This window comes from Salvelinus fontinalis, chromosome 21 (genome assembly GCF_029448725.1).
Source record: "Salvelinus fontinalis isolate EN_2023a chromosome 21, ASM2944872v1, whole genome shotgun sequence".
NCBI lineage: Eukaryota > Metazoa > Chordata > Actinopteri > Salmoniformes > Salmonidae > Salvelinus > Salvelinus fontinalis.
In genome coordinates this window covers 42,910,335-42,937,030 of record NC_074685.1, presented here as the reverse complement: position 1 = coordinate 42,937,030, position 26,696 = coordinate 42,910,335, and the positions used below count along the sequence as shown (strand labels likewise).

General features: G+C 44.1%; 1 protein-coding gene across 5 annotated transcripts in view; it reads left to right on the top strand.

Annotated features, from left to right (window-relative positions):
* Window positions 1-26,696, top strand: part of LOC129818954 (DENN domain-containing protein 1A-like) — a 160,044-nt gene that overhangs the window by 104,465 nt on the left and 28,883 nt on the right. For all 5 annotated transcript variants that reach the window (XM_055875332.1, XM_055875333.1, XM_055875330.1 and 2 more), the window contains 8 exons: window positions 5,919-5,964; window positions 6,108-6,209; window positions 12,786-12,911; window positions 22,323-22,424; window positions 22,521-22,608; window positions 24,611-24,651; window positions 24,835-24,906; window positions 26,540-26,596. In XM_055875332.1, coding sequence (XP_055731307.1) covers window positions 5,919-5,964; window positions 6,108-6,209; window positions 12,786-12,911; window positions 22,323-22,424; window positions 22,521-22,608; window positions 24,611-24,651; window positions 24,835-24,906; window positions 26,540-26,596 — 634 coding nt within the window. The remainder of the gene's footprint in view (window positions 1-5,918; window positions 5,965-6,107; window positions 6,210-12,785; window positions 12,912-22,322; window positions 22,425-22,520; window positions 22,609-24,610; window positions 24,652-24,834; window positions 24,907-26,539; window positions 26,597-26,696) is intronic.

Here is a 26,696-nt window from a genome sequence, read left to right as displayed (position 1 = left end):
TCGGAAGTTTACATACACCTTAGCCAAATACATTTAAACTCAGTTTTTCACAATTCCTGACATTTAATCTTAGTAAAAATTCCCTGTCTTAGGTCAGTTAGGATCACCACTTTATTTTAAGAATGTGAAATGTCAGAATAACAGTAGAGAGAATGATTTATTTCAGCTTTTATTTCTTTCATCACATTCCCAGTGGGTCAAAAGTTTACATGCACTCAATTAGTAGTTGGTAGCATTGCCTTTAAATTGTTTAACTTGGGTCAAACATTTCGGGTAGACTTCCAAAAGCTTCCCACAATAAGTTGGGTGAATATTGTCCCATTCCCCCTGACAGCTGGTGTAACTGAGTGAGGTTTGTAGGCCTCCTTGCTCGTGCACGGTTTTTCAGTTCTGCACACAAATTTTCTATGGGATTGAGGTCAGGGCTTTGTGATGGCCACTCCAATACCTTGACTTTGTTGTCCGTAAACCATTTTGCCACAACTTTGATGTTGCTTCAAGATATCCACATCATTCCTCATGATGCCACCTATTTTGTGAAGTGCACCAGTCCCTCCTGCAGCAAAGCACCCCCACAACATGATGCTGCCACATTTACATTACATTTACATTTAAGTCATTTAGCAGACGCTCTTATCCAGAGCGACTTACAAATTGGAAAGTTCATACATATTCATCCTGGTCCCCCCGTGGGGAATGAACCCACAACCCTGGCGTTGCAAGCGCCATGCTCTACCCCGTGCTTCACGGTTGGTATGGTGTTCTTCGACTTGCAAGCCTCCCCCTTTCTCCTCCAAACATAACGATGGTCATTATGGCCAAACAGTTCCCTTTTTGTTTCATCAGACCAAAGGAAATTTTTCCAAAAAGTACGATCTTTGTCCCCATGTGCAGTTGCAAACTGTAGTCTGGCTTTTTTATGGTGGTTTGGAGCAGTGGCTTCTTCCTTGCTAAGCGGCCTTTCAGGTTATTGTGATTTAGGACTTGTTTTACTGTGGATATAGATACTTTTGTACCTGTTTCTTCCAGCATCTTCACAAGGTCCTTTCGGTTCTGGGATTGATTTGCACTTTTCGCACCAAAGTACGTTCATCTCTAGGAGACAGAACGTGTCTCCTTCCTGAGCGGTATGACGGCTACGTGGTCCCATGGTGTTTATACTTGCGTATTATTGTTTGTACAGATGAACGTGGTACCTTCAGGTATTTGGCAATTGCTCCCAAGGATGAACAAGACTTGTGGAGGTCAACTTTTTTTTCTGAGGTCTTGGCTGATTTCTTTTGATTATCCCATGATGTCAAGCAAAGAGGCACTGGTTTTGAAGGTAGGCCTTGAAAAACATCCACAGATACACCTCCAATTGACTCAAATGATGTCAATTAGCCATTTCAGAAGCTTCTAAAGCCATGACATATTTTTCTGGAATTTTCCAAGCTATTTAAAGGCACAGTCAACTTAGTGTATGTAAACTTCTGACCCACTGGAATTGTGATACAGTGAAATAATCTGTCTGTAAACAATTGTTGGAAAAATTATTTGTGTCATGCACAAAGTAGATGTCCTAACCGACTTGCCAAAACTATAGTTTGTTAACAAGAAATTTGTGGGGTGGTTGAAAAACGAGTTTTAATGACTCCAACCTAAGTGTATGTAAGCTTCTGACTTCAACTGTATGTTTGGAATATTTATTTCTCTCACAGAATAGAATAGGTCTACTTTTGTACAATGGGGGATAATATATTGACATAGGCTAGTACTTTTGCTGTTCGTTAGGCCTACTCATCTTGTTGGCTGACGAAAAGTAAATGTGGACAGTTCTTCCAATATCGTCAATATGCACCTCGGATTGGATAAGGATGCACGTAATTGCGTCCCCGACGTGTCTGTCTTCACTTGTAGCCTTTGAGAAAGACGTGATGGAGAGCCATGTGAGTGAGAGGTGATTCGGCCCTGCGCATCACTCCGGGAGAAGGGCACAACGCAGCACTCAGGGAGAAGGGCACAACGCAGCACTCCGGGAGAAGGGCACAACGCAGCACTCTGGGAGAAGGGCACAACGCAGCACTCTGGGAGAAGGGCACAACGCAGCACTCCGGGAGAAGGGCACAACGCAGCACTCCGGGAGAAGGGCACAGCGCAGCACTCTGGGAGAAGGGCACAGCGCAGCACTCCGGGAGAAGGGCACAGCGCAGCACTCCGGGAGAAGGGCACAACGCAGCACTCCGGGAGAAGGGCACAGCGCAGCACTCCGGGCCAAGGGCACAGCGCAGCACTCCGGGCCAAGGGCACAGCGCAGCACTCCGGGCCAAGGGCACAGCGCAGCACTCCGGGCCAAGGGCACAACGCAGCACTCCGGGCCAAGGGCACAACGCAGCACTCAGGGAGAAGGGCACAACGCAGCACTCAGGGAGAAGGGCACAACGCAGCACTCCGGGAGAAGGGCACAGCGCAGCACTCCGGGAGAAGGGCACAACGCAGCACTCCGGGAGAAGGGCACAATGCAGCACTCTGGGAGAAGGGCACAATGCAGCACTCTGGGAGAAGGGCACAGCGCAGCACTCTGGGAGAAGGGCACAGCGCAGCACTCCGGGCCAAGGGCACAACGCAGCACTCCGGGCCAAGGGCACGACGCAGCACTCCGGGCCAAGGGCACGACGCAGCACTCCGGGCCAAGGGCACGACGCAGCACTCCGGGCCAAGGGCACGACGCAGCACTCCGGGCCAAGGGCACGACGCAGCACTCCGGGAGAAGGGCACGACGCAGCACTCCGGGAGAAGGGCACGACGCAGCACTCCGGGAGAAGGGCACGACGCAGCACTCCGGGAGAAGGGCACGACGCAGCACTCCGGGAGAAGGGCACGACGCAGCACTCCGGGAGAAGGGCACGACGCAGCACTCCGGGAGAAGGGCACAGCGCAGCACTCCGGGAGAAGGGCACAGCGCAGCACTCCGGGAGAAGGGCACAGCGCAGCACTCTGGGAGAAGGGCACAGCGCAGCACTCTGGGAGAAGGGCACAGCGCAGCACTCTGGGAGAAGGGCACAACGCAGCACTCCGGGAGAAGGGCACAACGCAGCACTCAGGGAGAAGGGCACAACGCAGCACTCCGGGAGAAGGGCACAACGCAGCACTCCGGGAGAAGGGCACAACGCAGCACTCAGGGAGAAGGGCACAACGCAGCACTCCGGGAGAAGGGCACAACGCAGCACTCCGGGAGAAGGGCACCACGGCCACTGGCCGCAAAAAGCATGAGATTTTTTTTGTTTGCATTACCACCACACAAAAGGGATGCAGCCGTGAAATTCAAGACATTATCAAGTGCTTGTCAAATTGTGAATGAAAGACTGATGAAGTGTGTACAGCCTGCGCAAAAAAAACAAAAAGCAAAGCAGCGATCATGCCTTTCAAGCAACTTTTTTCAAATCATCATTAGAGTCACATCATGCAGCCTTACAAAGTACTAAAAATCAAAACATATAGCCCAACGTTTGTAGAACAAATAAAGTTACATTAATAACTCTAAATTAAGCATATAGTAGTACCTATTTATTTTTAACCGCCCAACACAGAATAGCCGCATGTGCGCACTCCCTCAAATCATTTGGAGAGAATATCCTTTCTATTTTATTCAGCTTTGTTCAATTGTATTCTTCAAACTATAAAACAATATAAAATAATGCCACGGAATTTTAAGCCAATCTTGTCTACTAAATTAATTAGTGTAGCCGCAGCTGTATGGCATAGCCAGATCAGGACCTAACATAAGGACAAGTCAAAGTATGCTATTCTGTTCTTCTGAAATAGACTACATTTTATTCATATCATGCTTCTTTAGACCTGTCTAAAATAAGTAATTGATTTATTGTGAAGGTGTAGGCTGTATTACATGGATTTATTAGACTTTTTAAAATGTAGATGTTCCAAAGGTCTGCACGTGTGCAAGCCAGGAGATGCTAAATGTGTTTATGTTAATTAACGGTCAATTACCGTGAGACCAACAGTTATTTGCTTGACAATTACTGGCTGACGTAATTTCGTGACTGCCACAGCCCTAGTTGCAACCGAGGACAGACGATTTTTACGCACTACACGCTTCAGCACTTGGCAGTCCCGTTCTGTGGGCTTGTATGGCCTACCACTTTGCGACTGAGCCATTTCTTCTCTATGATGTTTCCAGTGCTGCTCTAGCATGGCAGAAATTTTGCAAACTGACTTGTTGAAAAGGTGGCATCCTATGACGGGGCCACATTGAAAGTCACTGAGCTCATCAGTGAGGCCATTCTACTGCCAATGTTTGTCTGGAGATTGCATGGCTGTGTGTTCGATTTTATACACCTGTCAGCAACGAGTGTGGCTGAAATAGCCGAAACCACTCATTTAAAGAGGTGTCCACATACTTTTGTATATATTTTGTACACACTCATTAAGTATTGAAAAGGATGGAGAGAGAGCTGAGGAATAATATAATTGAGTCTAGGAATGTCTTTAATTGAGGGTCACAGACCCACAGACATTTTATGAATGACTGACCCCAGTTAATACCATTGGCTTCATTAAAATCATACACCAATGACGAGCTGCCATTTTAAGTGGCATTTACGTAAACGAAGACTGTATGTTTGGGAAAGGGAAATAAGGAACAACAGCTGATTTTCTCTCTCGTGGTAACCTGACAGTGTTAATTAATGGGGTTGTTCACGACAGGGTGGGGGGGGAAGAGGTGCAATAAGATAATTATTGCTCTGTTTTTTTTCTTTCTCTCCATCTTTTCCTTCTCTCAAATATTGCTAATCGTTCCAATATACTCCCCCATCAACTGAGGGTAAACCAAGAGAAAGGCTCTTTGTAATGAGAACCTAAAAAAGATGGTTGCCGAGAGCTAATTCGACATCAGCTTTTGAGAAGATGGCGATGGCGCTTCCAGCTTAGGAAGCTAACCCCTCGGCTTAACTTGGCCTTAGCGGCTCAAACTCGACGCAAGGGCTACATTTCACTTCCCCCGTTTTTCACAGCTCACAATAAATAATTGGCTGTGTGGACGATTACCGTCATCCAAAAACATCCAATCGGATATTTATTTAATTTTTTATTTATATTCTGGTTTTGTTATGCTTTCCACTACTTTTTGATCCCTTGAGTTGTTGTGGCTTTTTCTCCGCTTGCCGCTGTATTTTAATTGAATGTCACGCTAGGCTGAGGAGATGGAGACATGGAGAAGAGCACAGTTAATTAAGTGTTTTCGGGTCCGTCTTCATCACCCCCTCTCAGGCTGACAGGTTTCTCACATCCCTCCTTCTCCCTCCCTTCCTTTCTCCCTCCCTTTCTCTCTCCCTCCCTTTCTCGTTTTATCCTTCAGACCATTACCCAATCAGCCATATCTCTTCAATGGTGGTGTCTTAGTGTCTGAGGGTCCCTTGTCTAGCCCCACAGGTCCAACCCTCTGGTGTACACACCACAAACATACGCACACACGCGCACACACACACACATGGAGACACACACAAACACTCCAGTATGCTGGGAAAGTAAAACGTTTTTAATCCCCACTACTTCTTGTCTCACTGTGGTAACATTTCAATGGACTCTATTTCGTAGCCATAAACTGTGAAAAAAAACAGAGTAGAACCGTATGGAAGGTTGACGATGAAGGAATACGACAACAATAAAATGTTTTGGTTTTCTTGCAATGTCAAAGTGTTGCCCTGAATGTGCATGTGTACAAAGTGTACAAAATCGGTTCGATGTGCGTCACAATGATCATGATAAAAGAACAAAGTACTCAAGTTTCTGTTTGTTTCCCATTACTCTGCTAATGTGGTTGATATATGACTCTTTGGTGGTTTTGGCTGAGATCATGCAGTGTTTAAACACTTTTGTCTCACAATCATGGTTATTTATTATGTGTTCGTGTTTTGCAGTGCGCCCATGCCCTACCTCATTGGAGTACATTCCAGCCTAATGGAGGTAAGTTCCTCACCACAGACCGTTTATAAACCCAACTCATAAGAGAGAGTATGTGTCTACCTGAGTGCCTGCATGTGTGTGTGTACATGTGTCTCATGTGTGTGGAAGTGTAAAGTCCTCTCTCCGTGTCTCTCTCCCTGCAGAAGGTGAAGGGGATGGCCCTGGATGACGTAGTAGTCCTCAACGTAGACACCAACACCCTAGAAACACCCTTTGACGACCTCCAAAGCCTGCCCAACGACGTGGTGAGACACACACACAGACATTTATAGACACTACATATCCCAATTCTCACGAGTGATACTATCCCTCTACTGCAGGGATGGACAACATTGATGGGGGTGGGGCCCACAACCAAATTTTGAAATTGTGCCTTGTGTATTCTACTATTTTTAAGTTGAGACCCTGAGTTCCCCCCCAAAAAATAATAATAATATAAATATATATTTTTTTAAATGTACAAAATATTCTTTAGCCTCCCCTGTGTTTAATACCAGTTGAGTAAAGGACCAGAAAACATTGACTCAAAGGGAAGCTCCAAATGGTAAATATTGTTATATCACTCAAAAATAAATAATATGGATTATTATACAGTACCGGTCAAAAGTTTGGACACACCTATTCATTCCAGGGTTTTTCTTTATTTTTAACATTTTCTACATTGAAGAATAATAGTGAAGACATCAAAACTATGAAATAACACATATGGAATCATGTAGTAACCAAAAAAGTATATTTTATATTTGAGATTCTTAAACGTAGCCACCCTTTGCCTTGATGACAGCTTTGCACACTCTTGGCATTCTCTCAACCAGCTTCACCTGGAATGCTTTTTCAACAGTCTTGAAGGAGTTCCCACATATGCTGAGCGCTTGTTTGCTGCTTTTCCTTCACTCTGCGGTCCAACTCATCCCAAACAATCTCAATTGGATTGAGGTTGGGTGATTGTGCAGGCCAGGTCATCTGATGCAGCACTCCATCACTCTCCTTCTTGGTCAAATTGCCCTTACACTGCCTGGAGGTGTGTTGGGTCATTGTCCTGTTAAAAAACAAGTGATAGTCCCACTAAGCGCAAACCAGATGGGTTGGTGTATCACTGCAGAATGCTGTGGTAGCCAGGCTGTTTAAGTATGCCTAGAATTCTAAATAAATCACTGACAGTGTCACCAACAAAGCACCCCCACACCATCACATCTCCTCCTCCATACTTCACGAAGGGAACCACACATGCGGAGATCATCCGTTCAACTACTCTGCATCTCAGAAAGACACGGCGGTTTCAACCAAAAATCTCAAATTGGGACTCATCAGACAAAGGACAGATTTCCACCGGTCTAATGTCCATTGCTTGTGTTTCTTGGCCCAAGCAAGTCTCTTCTTATTATTGGTGTCCTTTAGTCGTGGTTTCTTTGCCGCAATTCAACCATGAAGGCCTGATTCATGCAGTCTCTGAACAATTGATGTTGAGATGTGTCTGTTACTTGAACTCTGTGAAGCATTTATTTGGGGTGCAATCTGAGGTGCAGTTAACTCTAATGAACTCATCCTCTGCAGCAGAGGTAACTGTGGATCTGTCTTTCCTGTGGCGGTCCTCATGAGAGCCAGTTTCATCATAGCGCTTGATGCTTTTTAGACTGTACTTGAAGAAACTTTAAAAGTTTTTGAAATTTTCCGCATTGACTGACCTTCATGTCTTAAAGTAATGATGGACTTTTGTTTTTCTTTGATTATTTGAGCCTTTCTTGCCAAATAGTGCTATCTTCTGTATACCACCCCTACCTTGTCACAACACAACTAATTGGCTCAAACGCATTAAGAAGGAAAGAAATTCCACAAGTTAACTTTTAACAAGACACACCCGTTAATTTAAATGAATTCCAGGTGACTACCTCATATAAAAAAAAAAAGTATCATATTTAACCTTTAACTAGGCAAGTCAGTTAAGAAAAATGTGGTATTTACAATGACGTCCTACCCCGGCCAAACCCTAACCCGGGCGACACTGAGCTAATTGTGCGCCGCCCTATGGGACTCCTAATCACTGCCGGTTGTGATACAGCCTAGAATCGAACCAGGGTCTGTAGGGACGCCTCTAGCACTGAGATGCAGTGCCTTAGACCACTGCTCACTCAGGAGCCCAAATGCTGGTTGAGAGAATGCCAAGGGTGTTCAAAGCTGTGGCTACTGTGAAGAATCTCAAATCAAATTTTTTTTTGGTTGTTTAACACTTTTTTGGTTACTACATGATTCTATATGTGTTATTTCATAGTTTTGATGTTTTCACTATTATGCTACAATGTATAAAATTGTAACATTTAAGAAAAACCCTGGAATGAGTAGGTGTGTCAAAAACTTTTGACCGGTACTGTATATGTATACTGTATGTATACTGAACAATTTAAATAAATTAATTAGGCCCTAATCTATGGATTTTACATGACAGGGAATGGAGAGATGCATCTGTTGGTCACAGATACCTTTAAAAAATATCGGCCTCAGGATTTCGTCACGGTTTCTCTGTGCATTCAAATTGCCATCGATAAAGTTTTTTTTGTGGGGGGGGGGGGGGTTTATTCACTTGGCCTACTGTATATCGAAGTATTGCTTTTAGTAGTCATAACACACCTTGCACAACTCTATGGTCCACTAAACCTTCACATTTCCTGATACATCTATGGCAGGGATCCTCAACTAGATTCAGCCGCGGGTCCATTTTTTTCTTGAGCAGACGGTCAGGGGGCTGACCATAATGACAAATCATTTGTAGACTGCAAATTGACCACAAGAAGCCCAAACATAATGTTTGACTAAAACATAATCATTTCAAACCTTGCTTACATTTATATACGATCACGTGTCTCTCTATTATGCGTGGGAATACTTGGGAACAGATTTCTTAAATTAATATAGCTGATTTCCTGGTGTTTTTAGTCTTTTATGTCTAACAATGAAAATTCCACAAAGTAAAAAAATATATACAGCGCATTTGGAAAGTATTCAAATGCCTTGACTTTTCCCACATTTTGTTGAGTTACAGCCTTATTCTAAAATGGATTAAGTATTTTTTTCCCCTCATCAATCTACACGTAATACCCCATAATGACAAAGCAAAAACAGGTTTTTAGAAATGTTTGCAAATTTATTTAAAAAAAAATGAAATATTACATTTACATAAGTATTCAGGCCAAATTCGGCACACGAGCCGCCGGTTGGGGAACCCTGATCTATGGTTTATTGAAACAGCCATGCATTTGATAATTAACAGTACAAGATCAAAGGAAATCCCAGCGTCTTTTATGGTTGACTACTGAATGCTACACGTTTCCACCACAACTGAACTGAGCTCAACAATGGTAGTCTCATCCTCTCGAGGGCTAGCCACGGTCTTTGAAATATCCATTTAGACTTCCAATGCCGACCAAAACGTAAACACGCCCAATTATACAGACTTGTTGGTATTCATGCTTTTACTATAAATATTAATATTTTGTATCTTTCTTACATTTTTGTTCTCTCAAAAGCTGTCATGTTTTCATCTAATTTAAGCTGTTCGTTGTTTGCTGTTGTTGTTGGCCTTAATTACAACATGAGTCATGCTGTTGGGTCAGAGATGCTGTGTGTTTACACTGATGATCTGGGGTCCTCGCATCCACGCCACCTGCCTATGAAGTGCCCTCCTAATTGCCTGATCAAAAGGCTCGTAGCGCGGTGCTAAGTGACCAGGGGAGAAAGAGCAACCTGCCTTTCTCCTTTTGATCGCAGCCAAATACCAGCCCTGGCTCATGTTGGGCAGCCATTATATTTGTTGTCTGTCTACCTGTGTGTGTTTGTTTTTCATTAGCATTCAGCATTTTAGCGTGTGCTCATTTTAGCGTCATAAGTGGGTGAAATATATTCATAAACTGTCATTAGAAAGAAGAGTGACACAGAGCAGCTGGTTGCTTTGAAGTCTGCAGCCACAATGTCTGTGTATGATTCGTGTTGTGTGTGTGATTCATGCACAGTCACGCTTACATGTATGTGTCTAAACGGGCGTCTGCATGCTTACATTAATGCATGGAGGTGTGTACATCAAGGCTCTCCAACCCTGTTCCTGGAGAGATACCGTCCTGTAGGTTTTAACTCCAACCCTGTTCCTGGAGAGATACCGTCCTGTAGGTTTTAACTTCAACCCTGTTCCTGGAGAGATACCGTCCTGTAGGTTTTAACTTCAACCCTGTTCCTGGAGAGAAACCCTTCTGTAGGTTTGAACTCTAACCCTGTTCCTGGAGAGATACCGTCCTGTAGGTTTTAACTCTAAACCTGTTCCTGGAGAGAAACCCTCCTGTAGGTTTGAACTTTAACCCTGTTCCTGGAGAGATACCGTCCTGTAGGTTTTAACTCTAAACCTGTTCCTGGAGAGAAACCCTCCTGTAGGTTTTAACTCTAACCCTGTTCCTGGAGAGATACCGTCCTGTAGGTTTTAACTCTAAACCTGTTCCTGGAGAGAAACCCTCCTGTAGGTTTGAACTCCAACCCTGTTCCTGGAGAGCTACCCTCCTGTAGGTTTGAACTCCTACCCTGTTCCTGGAGAGAAACCCTCCTGTAGGTCTGAACTCTAACCCTGTTCCTGGAGAGCTACCCTCCTGTAGGTTTGAACTCCTACCCTGTTCCTGGAGAGCTACCCTCCTGTAGGTTTCAAATCCAACCCTGTTCCTGGAGAGAAACCCTACTGTAGGTTTGAACTCCAACGCTGTTCCTGGAGAGCTTTCCAACAATTTAGAATAAGACTGAAATGTAACAATGTGGAAAAAGTCTGAATACTTTCCGAATGCACTGTATGTGTGATGCTAGCCACTGATCTCTCTTTGTCTCCTGTCAGATGTCCAGTTCTTATAACATTTAAATGGGACAGATCCTAATTGAATTACTCATTTTAAGGTTGACTCAGCACATATTAAAGTGTGTCTCTGGCAGTATCACTGGGGAACATCATAGGGCACCCATAAATCCCCCCGCTCCCAGGAATGGCGTAAAGCTTTAAGAGACTTCCGTCCTGTCATTACACACTTATTCACGTCTCTTTTTTATAAAATTTTTTATTTTTATCACAAGGTTGTAATTCTTGATTTTTATTGGGTTTTGATGTATTTTCATTTGTTTCTGTAAATGTGTTTTGAGAGGGGGAGATTATCAAGTGAGTGTGTGTGAGAGGGTGTTTGTATGTGTGTCTGTTCTGGACAGGTAATGGAAGTATTAAGAAGGCATTAGGAGGAAGTGGAGCTGCTGGTGTTACTGAGTTGGAGGAAGCAAGCAAAGCTCTCATGTCATTATACCATCAGATCAAAGACATGTGCAATGACTCAGTACAGTAGGATCAAGGTCCTGATATGCAGCTGATTAGTTACAGCCTACCACACAAGCCCAACTCACCTGACCAAGTGTGTTGAGCTGGAACAAAAGCACACCCACTAGCTGTTCAGGAAGAGAGTTGGCCACCTCTGGTGTTGATGAGGTGATGTATTAAGTGTAGTTGGTGATGTATTAAGTGTAGTTGGTGACGTAGGAAGTGTAGTTGGTGACGTATTAAGTGTAGTTGGTGATGTATTAAGTGTAGTTATTGAGGTAGGAAGTGTAGTTGGTGACATAAGGGCGTGTAGTTGGTGAAAAGGGGACCACATTACAAGAATGTAGCATGGTGTTTTCCAGGGCTCTTTGTCTTTGTCCCATTACTCTTTCCTTAAACATGAAGTATGACAGTTTATTGTGCGTGATGTTCTACCTGAATGTAAAAATCCAAAGTCCCTCCTGGACACACTGATTAACGTGAGCTTTACAATCTGCATTTCAAAACCACTATTTTCAATTACCTCCAAACAAATGAGACCGGAAAATACAGCAACATTTAATTTGCATGTCTCATCTGCCTCCGCTGTTGAAGAAAACAAACCCAGGTTAGGTCATGGCAAATCAAACCCAGGTCATGGCAAATCAAACCCAGGTCATGGCAAATCAAACCCGGGTCATGGCAAATCAAACCCGGGTCATGGCAAATCAAACCCAGGTCATGGCAAATCAAACCCAGGTCATGGCAAATCAAACCCAGGTCATGGCAAATCATACCCAGGTCATGGCAAATGGCAGAAAAAATCTGTGTTCTTTACTACGGTTATTTTTCTGGTCAAGTGTTCTGCTTTGGTTGGAGGCATAACTTTTGCTAGCAATGTAACCGAACATCTTTAATAACCGGGGGAGCTCACCGTGGGAGAGAAGCGGCAGGGTAAGAGAGAGAAGACAGAAGGAGAAAGGATTACTTCAGCCCTGTGCGCTCTCTCCCGGCTAGCGCATTAGCCTAAACGGCCGTCTCATGGAGTGTATTCATGTAGAATAACGCTGTTGTTGACTCGCGGGCCGCTTTTCCAGCAGTGTGGTGCCTATGGATGCAAGCAAGGGAGAAGGGAGAGAGGGTGGCTGTAGCCTGGGGAAGGGCGGATTAAAGGAGGGCCTGGATCAGACACTTCCTGAGGGATAGGAGGCCTGGGGAGAGAGAGAGTCTTTCAGTCCATTTCTGGGGGAAGAAGAGGAATGAAGGGAGGGACGAGTGATGAGATGTTTGGAGGAAAGCAGAAAGGAATGGATGGGTGAATGGAGAGAGCGATAAATAAAGACACTGGTAAGGTGAAAGAGATGGACGAAGGCAGAGAGTGGGGGGAAATATTTGGGGGGATGGATGGATGAAAAAATGACCTATGAATGCACCTATGACTATCAATGATGCAGTCCTTATGTAGACTCCATAAACAATAATAAGGTAACTGTTTGTTGTTGTTGTTTTCCCCCAGGTGTCATCCTTAAAGAATCGCCTGAAGAAGGTTTCCACGACGACGGGAGATGGCGTGGCCCGAGCTTTCCTCAAGACACAGGCCGCTCTCTTCGGCTGCTACAGGAACGCGCTGCAGATCCAACCGGTGAGCCAGACTGAGGGAGAACGAGAGAGGGAAGAGGGGAAGGAGGGAGGGAAGGTTTACAGTTAGTAGTGAGCGAGAGAAAGAGAGAGAGTGACACAGACACGGAGCGAGCTGTCTTTCTTTCCTGGCAGCTCCTCTATATCACCATGGTAATAGTATATGATGACAGGGTTGTATCTGACTGTGTTTGAATGGGAACAGCCAGCCAGCGCTCGGTCTACTCTGTACCTGCATCAACACTAGGCATGGTTGTGCCGGACCACTAATTATTCTACTATTCCGCCATATGTCGTCAAACAAGTCTGATCCTCGCGTCGCCCAGCCCAATGCGTCTATTTTAAAATCATCTCTCCCGGACATTTACATATTTTAGACGGGGGCAATATGAATAAAACAAATAGAGGTGTCAATCAAGGACTTCCGCGCGCTAGGACGGCAGGGTGTGTGTGTCTGTGTGCGTGCGTGTGTCTCTGTGTGTGTGTCTGCCCACTGTGTGAATAATAGCATTAGCGATGCAGATCCCCGTATCCCCCCAGTGTATAGAGGGGGGTCTGGAGGACAGAATAGCCCCCCTACGTGGGGTACCGGTCCACCCACTAGGGGAGACAGAAAGGGGACACACGTCCTAACAATGGCCCAGCTGGTGCCCCTGCACTACATATGGGGGAGCCAGCGCCTTCCTTCCACCTCCAAGCTGTCACTACGCTGTGGCTAACCCTAAACTCTAACCCCTAAAACCCTAACATGTACTATGGCTGAACCAAGGCCTCTTCTGCCTAGGAGACACTAGGAAGTTTTTATTGTGTGTGCTGTGGCCCATTCGGTGTCCGACATTTCTTGTGACCCACCATGTAGATGGTGTATTTCTAGTCAGGACCCAAAATGAATCCAATAAATGACCCGGGCCACCCACTGTCACGGATATCCTGCTGGTCATATCATGAAGCTGGTCAGAAAGGGATATAGCCCTGATATTGCTGAAGCTTTTTTTTATTTTATTTTTTATTCTAGACCCAATCTTGGGAACTTTCTTGCTTTCTTACAGTGTTGTAACGATGTGCAATAGTTAAAGTACAGAAGAGAAAATAAATAAACATAAATATGGGTTGTATTTACAGTGGAGTTTGTTTTTCACTGGTTGTCCTTTTCTTGTGGTCACAAATCTTGCTGCTGTGATTGCACACTCACTCTCTCTCTCTCTCTCTCTCTCTCTCTCTCTCTCTCTCTCTCTCTCTCTCTCTCTCCCTGCACCTCTTCTCTCTCTCCCTCTCTTTATCTATCTCTCTCTACCTCCCTCCCTCTCTCTCTCTCTCTCTCTCTCTGTCTCATACTCGGCGCTAGTTGTCATTAAGTCTGAACTGCAGAACCAATTAGTTTGATCCAGAGGGGATGTGATGTGCAGCAGCAGTATGGACAGTGGGGACGTGTGTGCGTGTGTGCGTGCGTGCGTGCGTGCGTGCGCACTCACTCTCTTATTTGGCAATGGACCTCTTAGCTATGCTTGGATACACATCATCAAGACAGGACAAGATACTGTACAAAAACACCCCAGACAGACACTCAACCATACAGAGACAAACACACACACTCACTCACTCTCACACACACACACACACACACACACACACACACGCACACACACACATGCACACTAGAGAAGCAGAGCGGCCCAGAGAAACAAACACATTCTCACTAAGCGGATTGGGGCACTATGTCCAGTTATGTCTTGTATAAGTTGTTGTGTGGTGTGTGTTGACCCACTTATTGCTTTCCCTGTGAGTTTACTCTGAGTGTGCAAAACATTATGAACACATTCCTAATAATGACTTGCGCCCCCCCCTTTGCCCATAGAACAGCCTTAATTCGTCAGGGCATGGACTCTACAAGGTGTCGAAGCGTTCCACAGGGATGCTGGCCCATGTTGACTCCAATTCTTCCCACAGTTGTGTCAAGTTGGCTGGATGTCCTTTGGGTGGTGGACCATTGTTGATACACACAGGAAACTGTTGAGCGTAAAAAACCAAGCAGTGTTGCAGTTCTTGAGACACACAAACCAGTGCACCTGGCACCTACTACCATACCATGTTCAAACGCACTTAAATATTTTGTCTTGCCCATTCACCCTCTGAATGTTACACATACACAATGTCTCAATTGTTTGAAGGCTTAAAAATGATTCTTTAACCTGTCTCCTCCCCTTCATCTACATTGATTGAAGTGGATTTAACAAATGACATCAATAAGGGATCATAGCTTTCACCTGGATTCACCTGGTCAGTCTGTCATGGAAAGAGCAGGTGTTCCTAATGTTTTGTACAGTCAGTGTATTTGTGAGCTTTACAACATGTTCCAAACTGACGTTTCATACCGCTGGTTGACAAATCACTGTTAACTTCTCTTGGGTAGGGGGCAGCATTCGGAATTTTGGATGAAATGCATGCCCAAATTAAACTGCCTGCTTCTCGGGCCCAGAAGATATGATATGCATATAACTGGTAGATTTGGATGGATATAAACACTCTAAAGTTTCCAAAACTGTTAAAATAGTGTCTGTGAGTATAACAGAACTGATTTGGCAGGCGAAAACCTGAGAAAAATCCATTCGGGAAGTAGTTTTGTTTGTTGGTTTTGTAGTTTTCTATTCAATGCCATTACAGTATCCATTGACTTAGGACTCAAATTGTAGTTTCTATGCCTTCCACGAGATGTCAACAGTCTTTAGAAATTGTTTCAGGCTTGTAATTCTGAAAAATGAGGAAGTAAGAGCAGTCTGAATGAGTGGACCCTAAAGTGTCACAGAGCTTTTTCATGCGCGAGACCGAGAGTGCCTTTCTTGTTTACCTTTTAAATTGACGACGTTATTGTCCGACTGTGTGTTGAAATATTATCGATTATTTAGGCTAAAAACAACCTGAGGATTGAATATAAACATCGTTTGACATGTTTCTATGAAATTTACGGATACAATTTGGATTTTTTTGTCTTGACTGTGTTTGAGCCTGTGGATTACTGAAGAAATTGCGCGAACAAAACTGAGGTTTTTGGATATAAAGAGACTTTATCGAACAAAAGGAACATTTATTGAGTAAATGAATGTCTGCTGAGTGCAACCATATGAAGATCATCAAAGGTAAGGGACTAATTTTATCTCTATTTCTGACTTGTGTAACTGTTCTACTTGGCTGGTTACTGTTTGTAAGGATTTGTCTAGTGGGCTATGTTCTCAAATAATCGTAAGGTATGCTTTCGCCGTAACGCATTTTTTAAATCTGACACCGTGGTTGGATTCACAAGAAGTTCATCTTTAAACCTATGTAAAATATGTTTTGTTTTCTGAATTTTTATAATGGGTATTTCTGTATTTGAATTTGGCGCCCAGCAGTTTCACTGGCTGTTGAAGAGGTGGGACGCTAACATCTCATGTACCCAAGAGAGGTTAATACATATTTAAGTGGCCTCTAACAGCGACACACACATACGTACGTTCGTACGTACACTCAGATTCAGCCAGTGATCTTACAGCACAGTAACATACGCATAAACTTTGTACAGATGTAGGATCTTAATTTGAGCCGGTTTGCAAAGTATGTGGACACTGGCTCGTCGAACATCTCATTCCAAAATCATGGGCATTAATATGGAGTTGGTCCCCCGTTTGCTGCTATAACAGCCTCCACTCTTCTGGGAAGGCTTTCCACTAGATGTTGGAACATTGCTGCGGGGACTTCCTTCCATTCAGCCACTAGAGCGTTAGTGAAGTCGGGCACTGATGTTGGGCGATTAGGCCTGGCTCGCAGTCGGTGTTCCAATTCATCCCAAAGGTGTTCGATGGGGTTGAGGTCAGGTTTCTGTGCAGGCCAGTTAAGTTCTTCCATAACGATCTCGACAAACAATTTCTGTATGGACCTCGCTTTGTGCAAGGGGGCATTGTCATGCTGAAACAGGAAACTGTTGTCACAAATTGCTGCCTCAAGTTGTAAGCACAGAATTGTCGAGAATGTCATTGTATGCTGTAGCGTTAAGATTTCCCTTCACTGGAACTAAGGGGCGTAGCCCGAACCATGAAAAACAGCCCCAGACCATTATTCCTCCTCCACCAAACTTTCCAGTTGGTGCTTACATTGGGGCAGGTAGCGTTCTCCTGGCACCCACCAAACCCAGATTCGTCAGTCGGACTGCCAGATGATGAAGCATAATTCATCGCTCTAGAGAACACGTTTTCACTGCTCCAGAGTCCAATGGCGGCGAGCTTTACACCACTCCAGCTGGCACTTGGCAGTGCACATGGTGATCTTGGCTTGTGTGCGGCTGCACGGCCATGGAAACCCATGAAAGTCACTGAGCTCTTCAGTAAGGCCATTCTACTGTCAATGTTTGTCTATGGAGATTGCATGACTGTGTGCTTGATATTATATACCTGTCAGCAACGGGTGTGGCTGAAATATCCAAATCCACTCATTTGAAGGGGTGTCCACATACTTTTGTATATATAGTGTACATTTTTCGTTAAGGAAAATCAAGTCTGAAATTTAACAGTGCTAATGAGGGGTGTTATCGCTGGCGTGTGTCCTTCTCCTCCTCCAGTCTGTCCGGGGGTCCAGACCTCTCATCTCAACAGTAATGTTATGATCTCCACAGAACCATTAGAGGACGGCAGGCAACCCTTCTAACGTGCTAATGTCCTGCTGGCCAGGTGGTCTCTCACACACGCACGCACACGCACTCACACTCACACACACTGCTCACACAAACACACACACACAGTTAATATGGACAAAATGGTTGCACGCAGGTTACCCCCTCATTTGAATAATAAGGGCATGTTAAGGATCCAGCTTTTAGCTTTTACCTGGGCTGAAGTGTGTGTGTGTGTGTGTGTGTGTGTGTGTGTGTGTGTGTGTGTGTGTGTGTGTGTGTGTGTGTGTGTGTGTGTGTGTGTGTGTGTGTGTGTGTGTGTGTGTGTGTGTGTGTGTGTGTGTGTGTGTGTGTGTGTGTGTGTGTGTGTGTGTGTGTGTCGCCTAATGCTCAGTAACAGTGGCAGGTGTCATCTAAGCATGTTTGGGGAATATGCTCCTCTCCGGCCCTGGTAAATGCTCCCCTCACAGGAGACAAGTCATGCTCTCTTCTGGCTCTAGTTTACAGTTCAGCCTCCTTGACATGAGACTCAGTTAAGGATGACTGAATGTGTGTGTGAGCAGGCAGGTCACCCATGAAAGAAGTCAGTATTCTTCGTCCATCCATATCTGAGGATGTTCTGGAGATGATGTGGAAACTGGCCACTAGGGGCAACAGTGACCACTGTAAACTTCAAGTAGTTTTCGGTTTTGCTAGGGCATTGGGGATGGGGATGGTGGATAAGCGTAAGCATCTGCCTCTGATTCCAAAGGTTGCCAGTTCAAATCCAGTGATAGAAAGTTGTATTTATTTATTTAAGCCTCTCCCAGTCCTTAACCCTTACTTTACCATGCTGAGTTAATGTCTAAACTAACCCTTACTTTACCATGCTGAGTTAATGTCTAAACTAACCCTTACCTTACCATACTGAGTTAATGTCTAAACTAACCCTTACTTTACCATGCTGAGTTAATGTCTAAACTAACCCTTACTTTACCATGCTGAGTTAATGCATAAACTTAATCATAAATTTGGCGTTTGGAACAGCTGTGAAATTTTACAGTTGAGAAACATGGATGAACGTCTAATTGTGATGTGAGAGCTGGTAGGTATGAGAGCAGTGCTAGGTGTGTATGTGTCTCTCTCTGTGTGTGTGTGTGGATAGCGTGATGCGATCGGACAGTGCTAATCTGCTATCAGCCCCCCACACTGACAGCTAATTAACAGGATGAGCCTCGGACTGCTGATGGAGAGAGAGAGGGAGACATAGATAAGTAGAGAGAGAGAAAGACAATGGTAGAAGGAGAAAGAGGGGTAGAGATGGCTTATTAACATGTACAGTATACTGTACTCCTTGCAACATACGGATACAGCACAGTTTTACTAAAGCAATAAGGCATGAGAACCCAGGGATTATACTGTGAAAAACACCGGACTAAGTAAGGGTTATTCTTAGGCCCAACCCAGAGCGAAGGGAAACAGCCCTTAGGAGGGAGTTGTATACAATAATTATTCGGTTTGAGTGCCTTGTGCTTTTATAAAACTGTTGGCAACATATTTAAAAAAAGATTAACAACATTTTCTTCATTAGAAATTTTATTGTAATGAGTAAATATGTTTTATTTCATCCTTCCACCAGATGATATAGTCCTGGGAAAAACCAGTTGTTAGTTCTGAGATTCTGAAGTTGCTAGCCAGACAGGCTGGTTGCTCATTCTATTCATTCTATAGGAAATGGTTGGTATGCTATGCAAATCATTGGCGTGTAGCTATGCAGGCTTGCTACTTCTCTGCTAGCTAGCCAACTAAGGCTAACACACAATCACTTCAAGCATCTGAAATGACAGAAAACGATGTCAATTTTTGTTTGTTTTACCTTTGTTTCTATTGCCAATGATTTGTGTGTATCCATTATAATGATCCTCATAAATGAATTCGCCTGGCTTAGAGAAGCGGTCAGTCTCTTCTGGACATGTTTATATGGAACAATGGGGAAAAATCCCCAATGTTGCAAACCTAATTCTAAGCTAGGCTACATGCATGGGGAGATAATGTCTTGACACTTTTTCCCAGGGGAGATGAATTTTATGAAGGGCCTGGCTGGACTATGACAATTTAAATGGAACTGTTAACAGTCATTACACAGGAATTGTGATGAATATCTCCTTGCTATCAACCAATCAGCATCCAGGATCCAAACAAATCATTTTAGAAACATGTTTCACCAAATAAAGAAGTCCTAATTGAATGTTGGAAATTGGTTGTAAAGATGGGCTAGGGTTGGTGGTGATGTTCAGTATCTGGTAGTGGTGGATTAAGTGGCATCTCTCCCTTGGTGTCTTTCTCCTATTTCACTCTTTCCTCCACCATTCTCTCTGTATGTTATCTTATTCTCCCTGCCTTCAAGTTTTCCTCTTCTCTACCTCTCCTCCTTCTCTTACGTACACAGCTGCACTGTGCTGCACCTCAGCCACGCTCAAGGTCATAAACGATATCGTAACCGCCATCGATAGGAAACAATACTGTGCAGCCGTATTCATTGACCTGGCCAAGGCTTTTGACTCTGTCAATCACCACATCCTCATTGGCAGACTCGACAGCCTTGGTTTCTCTAATGATTGCCTCGCCTGGTTCACCAACTACTTCTCTGATAGAGTTCAGTGTGTCAAATCGGAGGGTCTGTTGTCCGGGCCTCTGGCAGTCTCTATGGGGGTGCCACAGGGTTCAATTCTTGGACCGACTCTCTTCTCTGTTTACATCAATGATGTCGCTCTTGCTGCTGGTGATTCTCTGATCCACCTCTACGCAGACGACACTATTCTGTATACTTCTGGCCCTTCTTTTGACACTGTGTTAACAACCCTCCAGGCGAGCTTCAATGCCATACAACTCTCCTTCCGTGGCCTCCAACTGCTCTTAAATACAAGTAAAACCAAATGCATGCTCTTCAACCGATCGCTGCCTGCTCCGGCCCGCCTGTCCAACATCACTACTTTGGACGGCTCTGACTTAGAATATGTGGACAACTACAAATACCTAGGTGTCTGGTTAGACTGTAAACTCTCCTTCCAGACCCACATCAAACATCTCCAATCCAAAGTCAAATCTAGAATTGGCTTCCTATTCCGCAACAAAGCATCCTTTACTCATGCTGCCAAACATACCCTTGTAAAACTGACCATCCTACCAATCCTCGACTTCGGTGATGTCATTTACAAAATAGCCTCCAAAACCCTACTCAATAAATTGGATGCAGTCTATCACAGTGCCATCCGTTTTGTCACCAAAGCCCCATATACTACCCACCACTGCGACCTGTACACTCTCGTTGGCTGGCCCTCGCTTCATACTCGTCGCCAAACCCATTGGTTCCAGGTCATCTACAAGACCCTGCTAGGTAAAGTCCCCCCTTATCTCAGCTCGCTGGTCACCATAGCAGCACCTACCCGTAGCACGCGCTCCAGCAGGTATATCTCTCTAGTCACCCCCAAAACCAATTCTTCCTTTGGACGCCTCTCCTTCCAGTTCTCTGCTGCCAATGACTGGAACGAACTACAAAAATCTCTGAAACTGGAAACACCTATCTCCCTCACTAGCTTTAAGCACCAGCTGTCAGAGCAGCTCATAGATTACTGCACCTGTACATAACCCATCTACAATTTAGCCCAAACAACTACCTCTTTACCTACTGTATTTATTTATTAATTTATTTTGCTCCTTTGCACCCCATTATTTCTGTCTCTACTTTGCACTTTCTTCCAATGCAAACCAACCATTCCAGTGTTTTTTTTAGTTTTTATTTTACTTGCTGTGTTGTACTCACTTCGCCTCCATGGCCTTTTTATATTTTTATTTATTTATACATATATCTGTTTGCCTTCACCTCCCTTATCTCACCTCACTTGCTCACATTGTATATAGACTTATTTTTTTTATCTTTTTCACTGTATTATTGACTATATGTTTGTTTTTACTCCATGTGTAACTATGTGTTGTTGTATGTGTCGAACTGCTTTGCTTTATCTTGGCCAGGTCGCAATTGTAAATGAGAACGTGTTCTCAATTTGCCTACCTGGTTAAATAAAGGTTAAATAAAATAAAAAAATAAAAAACATTCCAGAGGAGTACAGCATTCGTCGAGGAAAGTTGGAGGAAAAATGTAATCCGTGCAAATAAACTGTAATACACACCTAAGACAAGACAAGACAAGACACACACACAATGTTGGTCACAGGGAACGTTACACTAATATCTTATGTCTAGTTCCACTCCTACTGTCTAGTAGCAGTGCACAGCAGTGCACAGATGGCACAGCTTATGCAGCAGTGCCATCTAGTGGTGAAAATAAGTTTTCATACTCTACCTCCAAAAAAAGGAAACTCTATTTTTTATTTTCTTATTTAATCTTTATTTAACTAGGCAAGTCAGTTAAGACCAAACCCGGACGACGTTGGACCAATTGTGCACCACCCTATGGGACTCCCAATCACGGCCGGATGTGATACAGCCTGGATTAGACCGCTGCGCCACTCGGGAGGCTATCTTTATTTAATTTACTGTAGTTTTGTTTTCTATTCAGCCTGTTTGATTAAATGTTGTTCTTTAAAAAATATATAAAAACATATATAAAAAACAAAGATCACTTCATAGTCGTTGATTGGAAGAGAAATTCAATGTTGATACGTCAAACACGCACTAGTAACGGCCATTGTAAAAACACATTGAATGCCAAACGAGATCCAAGATGTCACTGGATATACTTCCTGGTGATTGGTCCATGTTTTTGTGTACCTTCAGGGAGAGCCAATAACGTTCAGCGAGGAGGTCTTTGTGACCCACCGCTCCAGTGCCATGAGACAGTTCCTGCAGAACGCTATCCAGCTGCAGCTCTTCAAACAGGTACACACACACACTCACAATAATAGGCACACACACAATAATAGGCGCACACACACCCCATTTATCATTGGAATGAACCTTTCTTCATCTCTGTAGTTCATCGATGGCCGCTTGGACCTGCTGAATGCTGGTGAGGGCTTCAGTGATGTTTTCGAGGATGAGATCAACATGGGAGAGTATGCAGGTGTGAATACAATCATATCAAAAAAATGTACTAGGTTGTTTTACTCGGTCTCAAAGCACTTGATTTGATTTTTGGTTGGGGACCGGCAGACATTTTATGCACCTCCAAGGTCACCATAAACCAGTAGGTACGAAACAGAAGTCAACGTTTTGAAACTGAAGTAGGCAACTCCCTGACCAATAAGAATGCTCATTGATGTTCTCTGTTTAAAAATTAATTTAAACAATTCAAGAATACTACTATACAAGTTAATAATGGGACATGGGTTAGGGACATTAACTCCTCCACTGCTATAGACGTTAGTAATGGGACATGGGTTAGGGACATTGACTCCTCCACTGCTATAGACGTTAGTAATGGGACATGGGTTAGGGACATTGACTCCTCCACTGCTATAGACGTTAGTAATGGGACATGGGTTAGGGACATTGACTCCTCCACTGCTATAGACGTTAGTAATGGGACATGGGTTAGGGACATTGACTCCTCCACTGCTGTAGACGTTAATAATGGGACATGGGTTAGGGACATTGACTCCTCCACTGCTGTAGACGTTAATAATGGGACATGGGTTAGGGACATTGACTCCTCCACTGCTATAGACGTTAGTAATGGGACATGGGTTAGGGACATTGACTCCTCCACTGCTATAGACGTTAGTAATGGGACATGGGTTAGGGACATTGACTCCTCCACTGCTATAGACGTTAGTAATGGGACATGGGTTAGGGACATTGACTCCTCCACTGCTATAGACGTTAGTAATGGGACATGGGTTAGGGACATTGACTCCTCCACTGCTATAGACGTTAATAATGGGACATGGGTTAGGGACATTGACTCCTCCACTGCTATAGACGTTAATAATGGGACATGGGTTAGGGACATTGACTCCTCCACTGCTGTAGACGTTAATAATGGGACATGGGTTAGGGACATTGACTCCTCCACTGCTGTAGACGTTAATAATGGGACATGGGTTAGGGACATTGACTCCTCCACTGCTGTAGACGTTAATAATGGGACATGGGTTAGGGACATTAACTCCTCCACTGCTATAGACGTTAATAATGGGACATGGGTTAGGGACATTAACTCCTCCACTGCTGTAGACGTTAATAATGGGACATGGGTTAGGGACATTAACTCCTCCACTGCTGTAGACGTTAATAATGGGACATGGGTTAGGGACATTAACTCCTCCACTGCTGTAGACGTTAATAATGGGACATGGGTTAGGGACATTAACTCCTCCACTGCTATAGATGTTAATAATGGGACATGGGTTAGGGACATTGACTCCTCCACTGCTATAGACGTTAATAATGGGACATGGGTTAGGGACATTAACTCCTCCACTGCTGTAGACGTTAATAATGGGACATGGGTTAGGGACATTGACTCCTCCACTGCTGTAGACGTTAATAATGGGACATGGGTTAGGGACATTGACTCCTCCACTGCTATAGACGTTAATAATGGGACATGGGTTAGGGACATTGACTCCTCCACTGCTGTAGACGTTAATAATGGGACATGGGTTAGGGACATTGACTCCTCCACTGCTATAGACGTTAATAATGGGACATGGGTTAGGGACATTGACTCCTCCACTGCTGTAGACGTTAATAATGGGACATGGGTTAGGGACATTAACTCCTCCACTGCTATAGACGTTAATAATGGGACATGGGTTAGGGACATTGACTCCTCCACTGCTATAGACGTTAGTAATGGGACATGGGTTAGGGCAGTGGAGGAGTCAGTGGTCCTAACTCATGTCCCATTACTAATCTGTATAGCAGGGGTTCCCAAATGTTTTGCTTTGCGACCCACCAATTAAGGTGTCTGTTGAGTCGTAACCCACCTTAAGGTTTGAGCAGTAAAAAAGCAGTCCCGACCCACAGTTTGGGAACCACTGCTCTATAGAATATAGAATGTCCACTGTGTAAAGACGTTGACCTTTCACCCTTGTGACCTCTCCTCTGTGTTAACTCCAAAGGCAGCGACAAAAACTACCACCAATGGCTATTCACAGTAAAGGTAGGTCCTACATTTCAACCCATAAAAGTGCCCATATTTAACACAGTCACCAGAGTAAATTAACTGTTGATTTCTCGCATGCTGAGAGAGAAAGTTTAGGGACATTTTTTTATGGCAACATTTCTATGACTGTTGCCATGTAATTGTTAGCTGTGCCGCTAACAATGGCTTTGTCTCCAACAGAAAGGGGGCGGTGCTATCTTTAACACAGTGAGGACCAAGGCTAATCCGGCCATGAAAACAGTCTATAAGTTTGTAAGTGTCCCTCTATCATGACAATTACACCATGACACTCCCAAAATGTTTCACTGTTAATCTCGGCATATTGCTGACACTTTGAAGGGGCAATCTGCAGTTCAAACAATAACAAATTGGTTTTGGTAATCAACTTAGGGATGTGGCTGGAGAAATGGAACCACTCTCAAATTCATAGACAGCTCTGGATGCAAGGACTGACCATCCATGATATTATTATTCCAAATCCTGACTTTGACATCAGCATGACGCAACAGTATTCGTCGGACCAGGCAATGTTTTTCCACTCCTCAATTGTCACTGTTGGTGAATGCGTGCCCACTGGAGCTGCTGCTTCTTGTTTTTAGCTGATCAGAGTGGAAGCCGGTGTGGTCGTCTGCCGCAAAAGCCTATCCGTGACAAGGACCGACGAGTTGTGTGTTCCGAGATGTCGTTCTGCACACCACTGTTGTAATGCGCCGTTATTTACCTGTTTGTGGCCCGCCTGTTAGCGTGCACGATTCTTGCCATTTTCCTTCAATATCTCTCATCAATGAGCTGTTTTCGCTCACAGGACTGCTGCTGACTGGATGTTTTTTGTTTTTCGCACCATTGTAGGTAAACCATAGACACTGTTGTGCGTGAAAAGCCTAGCAGGGCTGCCATTTCTGAGATACTGGATCCGGCACGCCTGGCAGCAACAATCATACCACGCTCAAAGTCGCTTAGGTCACTCGTTTTGCCCATTCTAATGTTCAAACGAACAGTAACTGAATGTCTCTGCCTGTCTGCCTGCTTTATAAAGCAAGCCATGGCCATGTGACTCACTGTCTGTAGGAGGGGTGGTGTACCTAATAAACTGTCCAGTGAGTGTATGTACAGCGCATTCAGAAAGTATTCAGACACCTTCCCCTTTTCCACGTTTTCTTACGTTACAGCCTTATTCTAAAATTGATTAAATTATTTATTGTCCTCATCAATCAACACACAATAGCCTATAATGACAAAGCAAAGCAGGTTTTTAAAATGTTTTGCAAATGTATTAAACATAAAAAACAGATACCTTATTTACGTAAGCATTCAGACCTTTGCTTTGAGACTCGAAATTGAGCTCAGGTGCATCCTGTTTCTATTGATCATCCTTGAGATGTTTCAACAACTTGATTGGAGTCCACTTGTGGTAAATTCAATTGATTGGACATGATTTGGAAAGGTACACCTGTCTATATAAGGTCCCACAGTTGACAGTACATGTCATAGCAAAAACCAAGCCATGAGGTCTACGGAAATGTCCGTAGAGCTCCGAGGCAGGATTGTGTCGAGGCACAGATCTGGGGAAGGGTACCAAAACATTTCTGCAGCTTTGAATGTCCCCAAGAACACAGTGGCCTCCATCATTTTTTAATGGAAGAAGTTTGGAACCATCAAGATTCTTCCTAGTGCTGGCATCCCAGCCAAACTGAGCAATCAGGGGAGAAGGGCCTTGTTCAGGGAGGTGACCAAGAACTTGATGGTCACTCTGACAGAGTCCAAAAATGGATGTAGCAATTGCTGATAGCCCCTTTAAAGGTAGAACGCAAGATGACTCCTGACTTACAGACATCAACAGAAACAAAATCTGCTAAATAACCCCTTGTGTGTTTTCCCTCCAAAGGCTAAAGATCATGCCCGGATGGGGATAAAGGAAGTCAAGAGCCGACTAAAGCAAAAGGTACCTAGTTCTCTGTGTTCAGCGTTTGGGTTTTATTAACCTTTATCAACGTGTAAATTGACATTTGTCTTTGGTCCAAATCAACGCCTGAAGAACAACT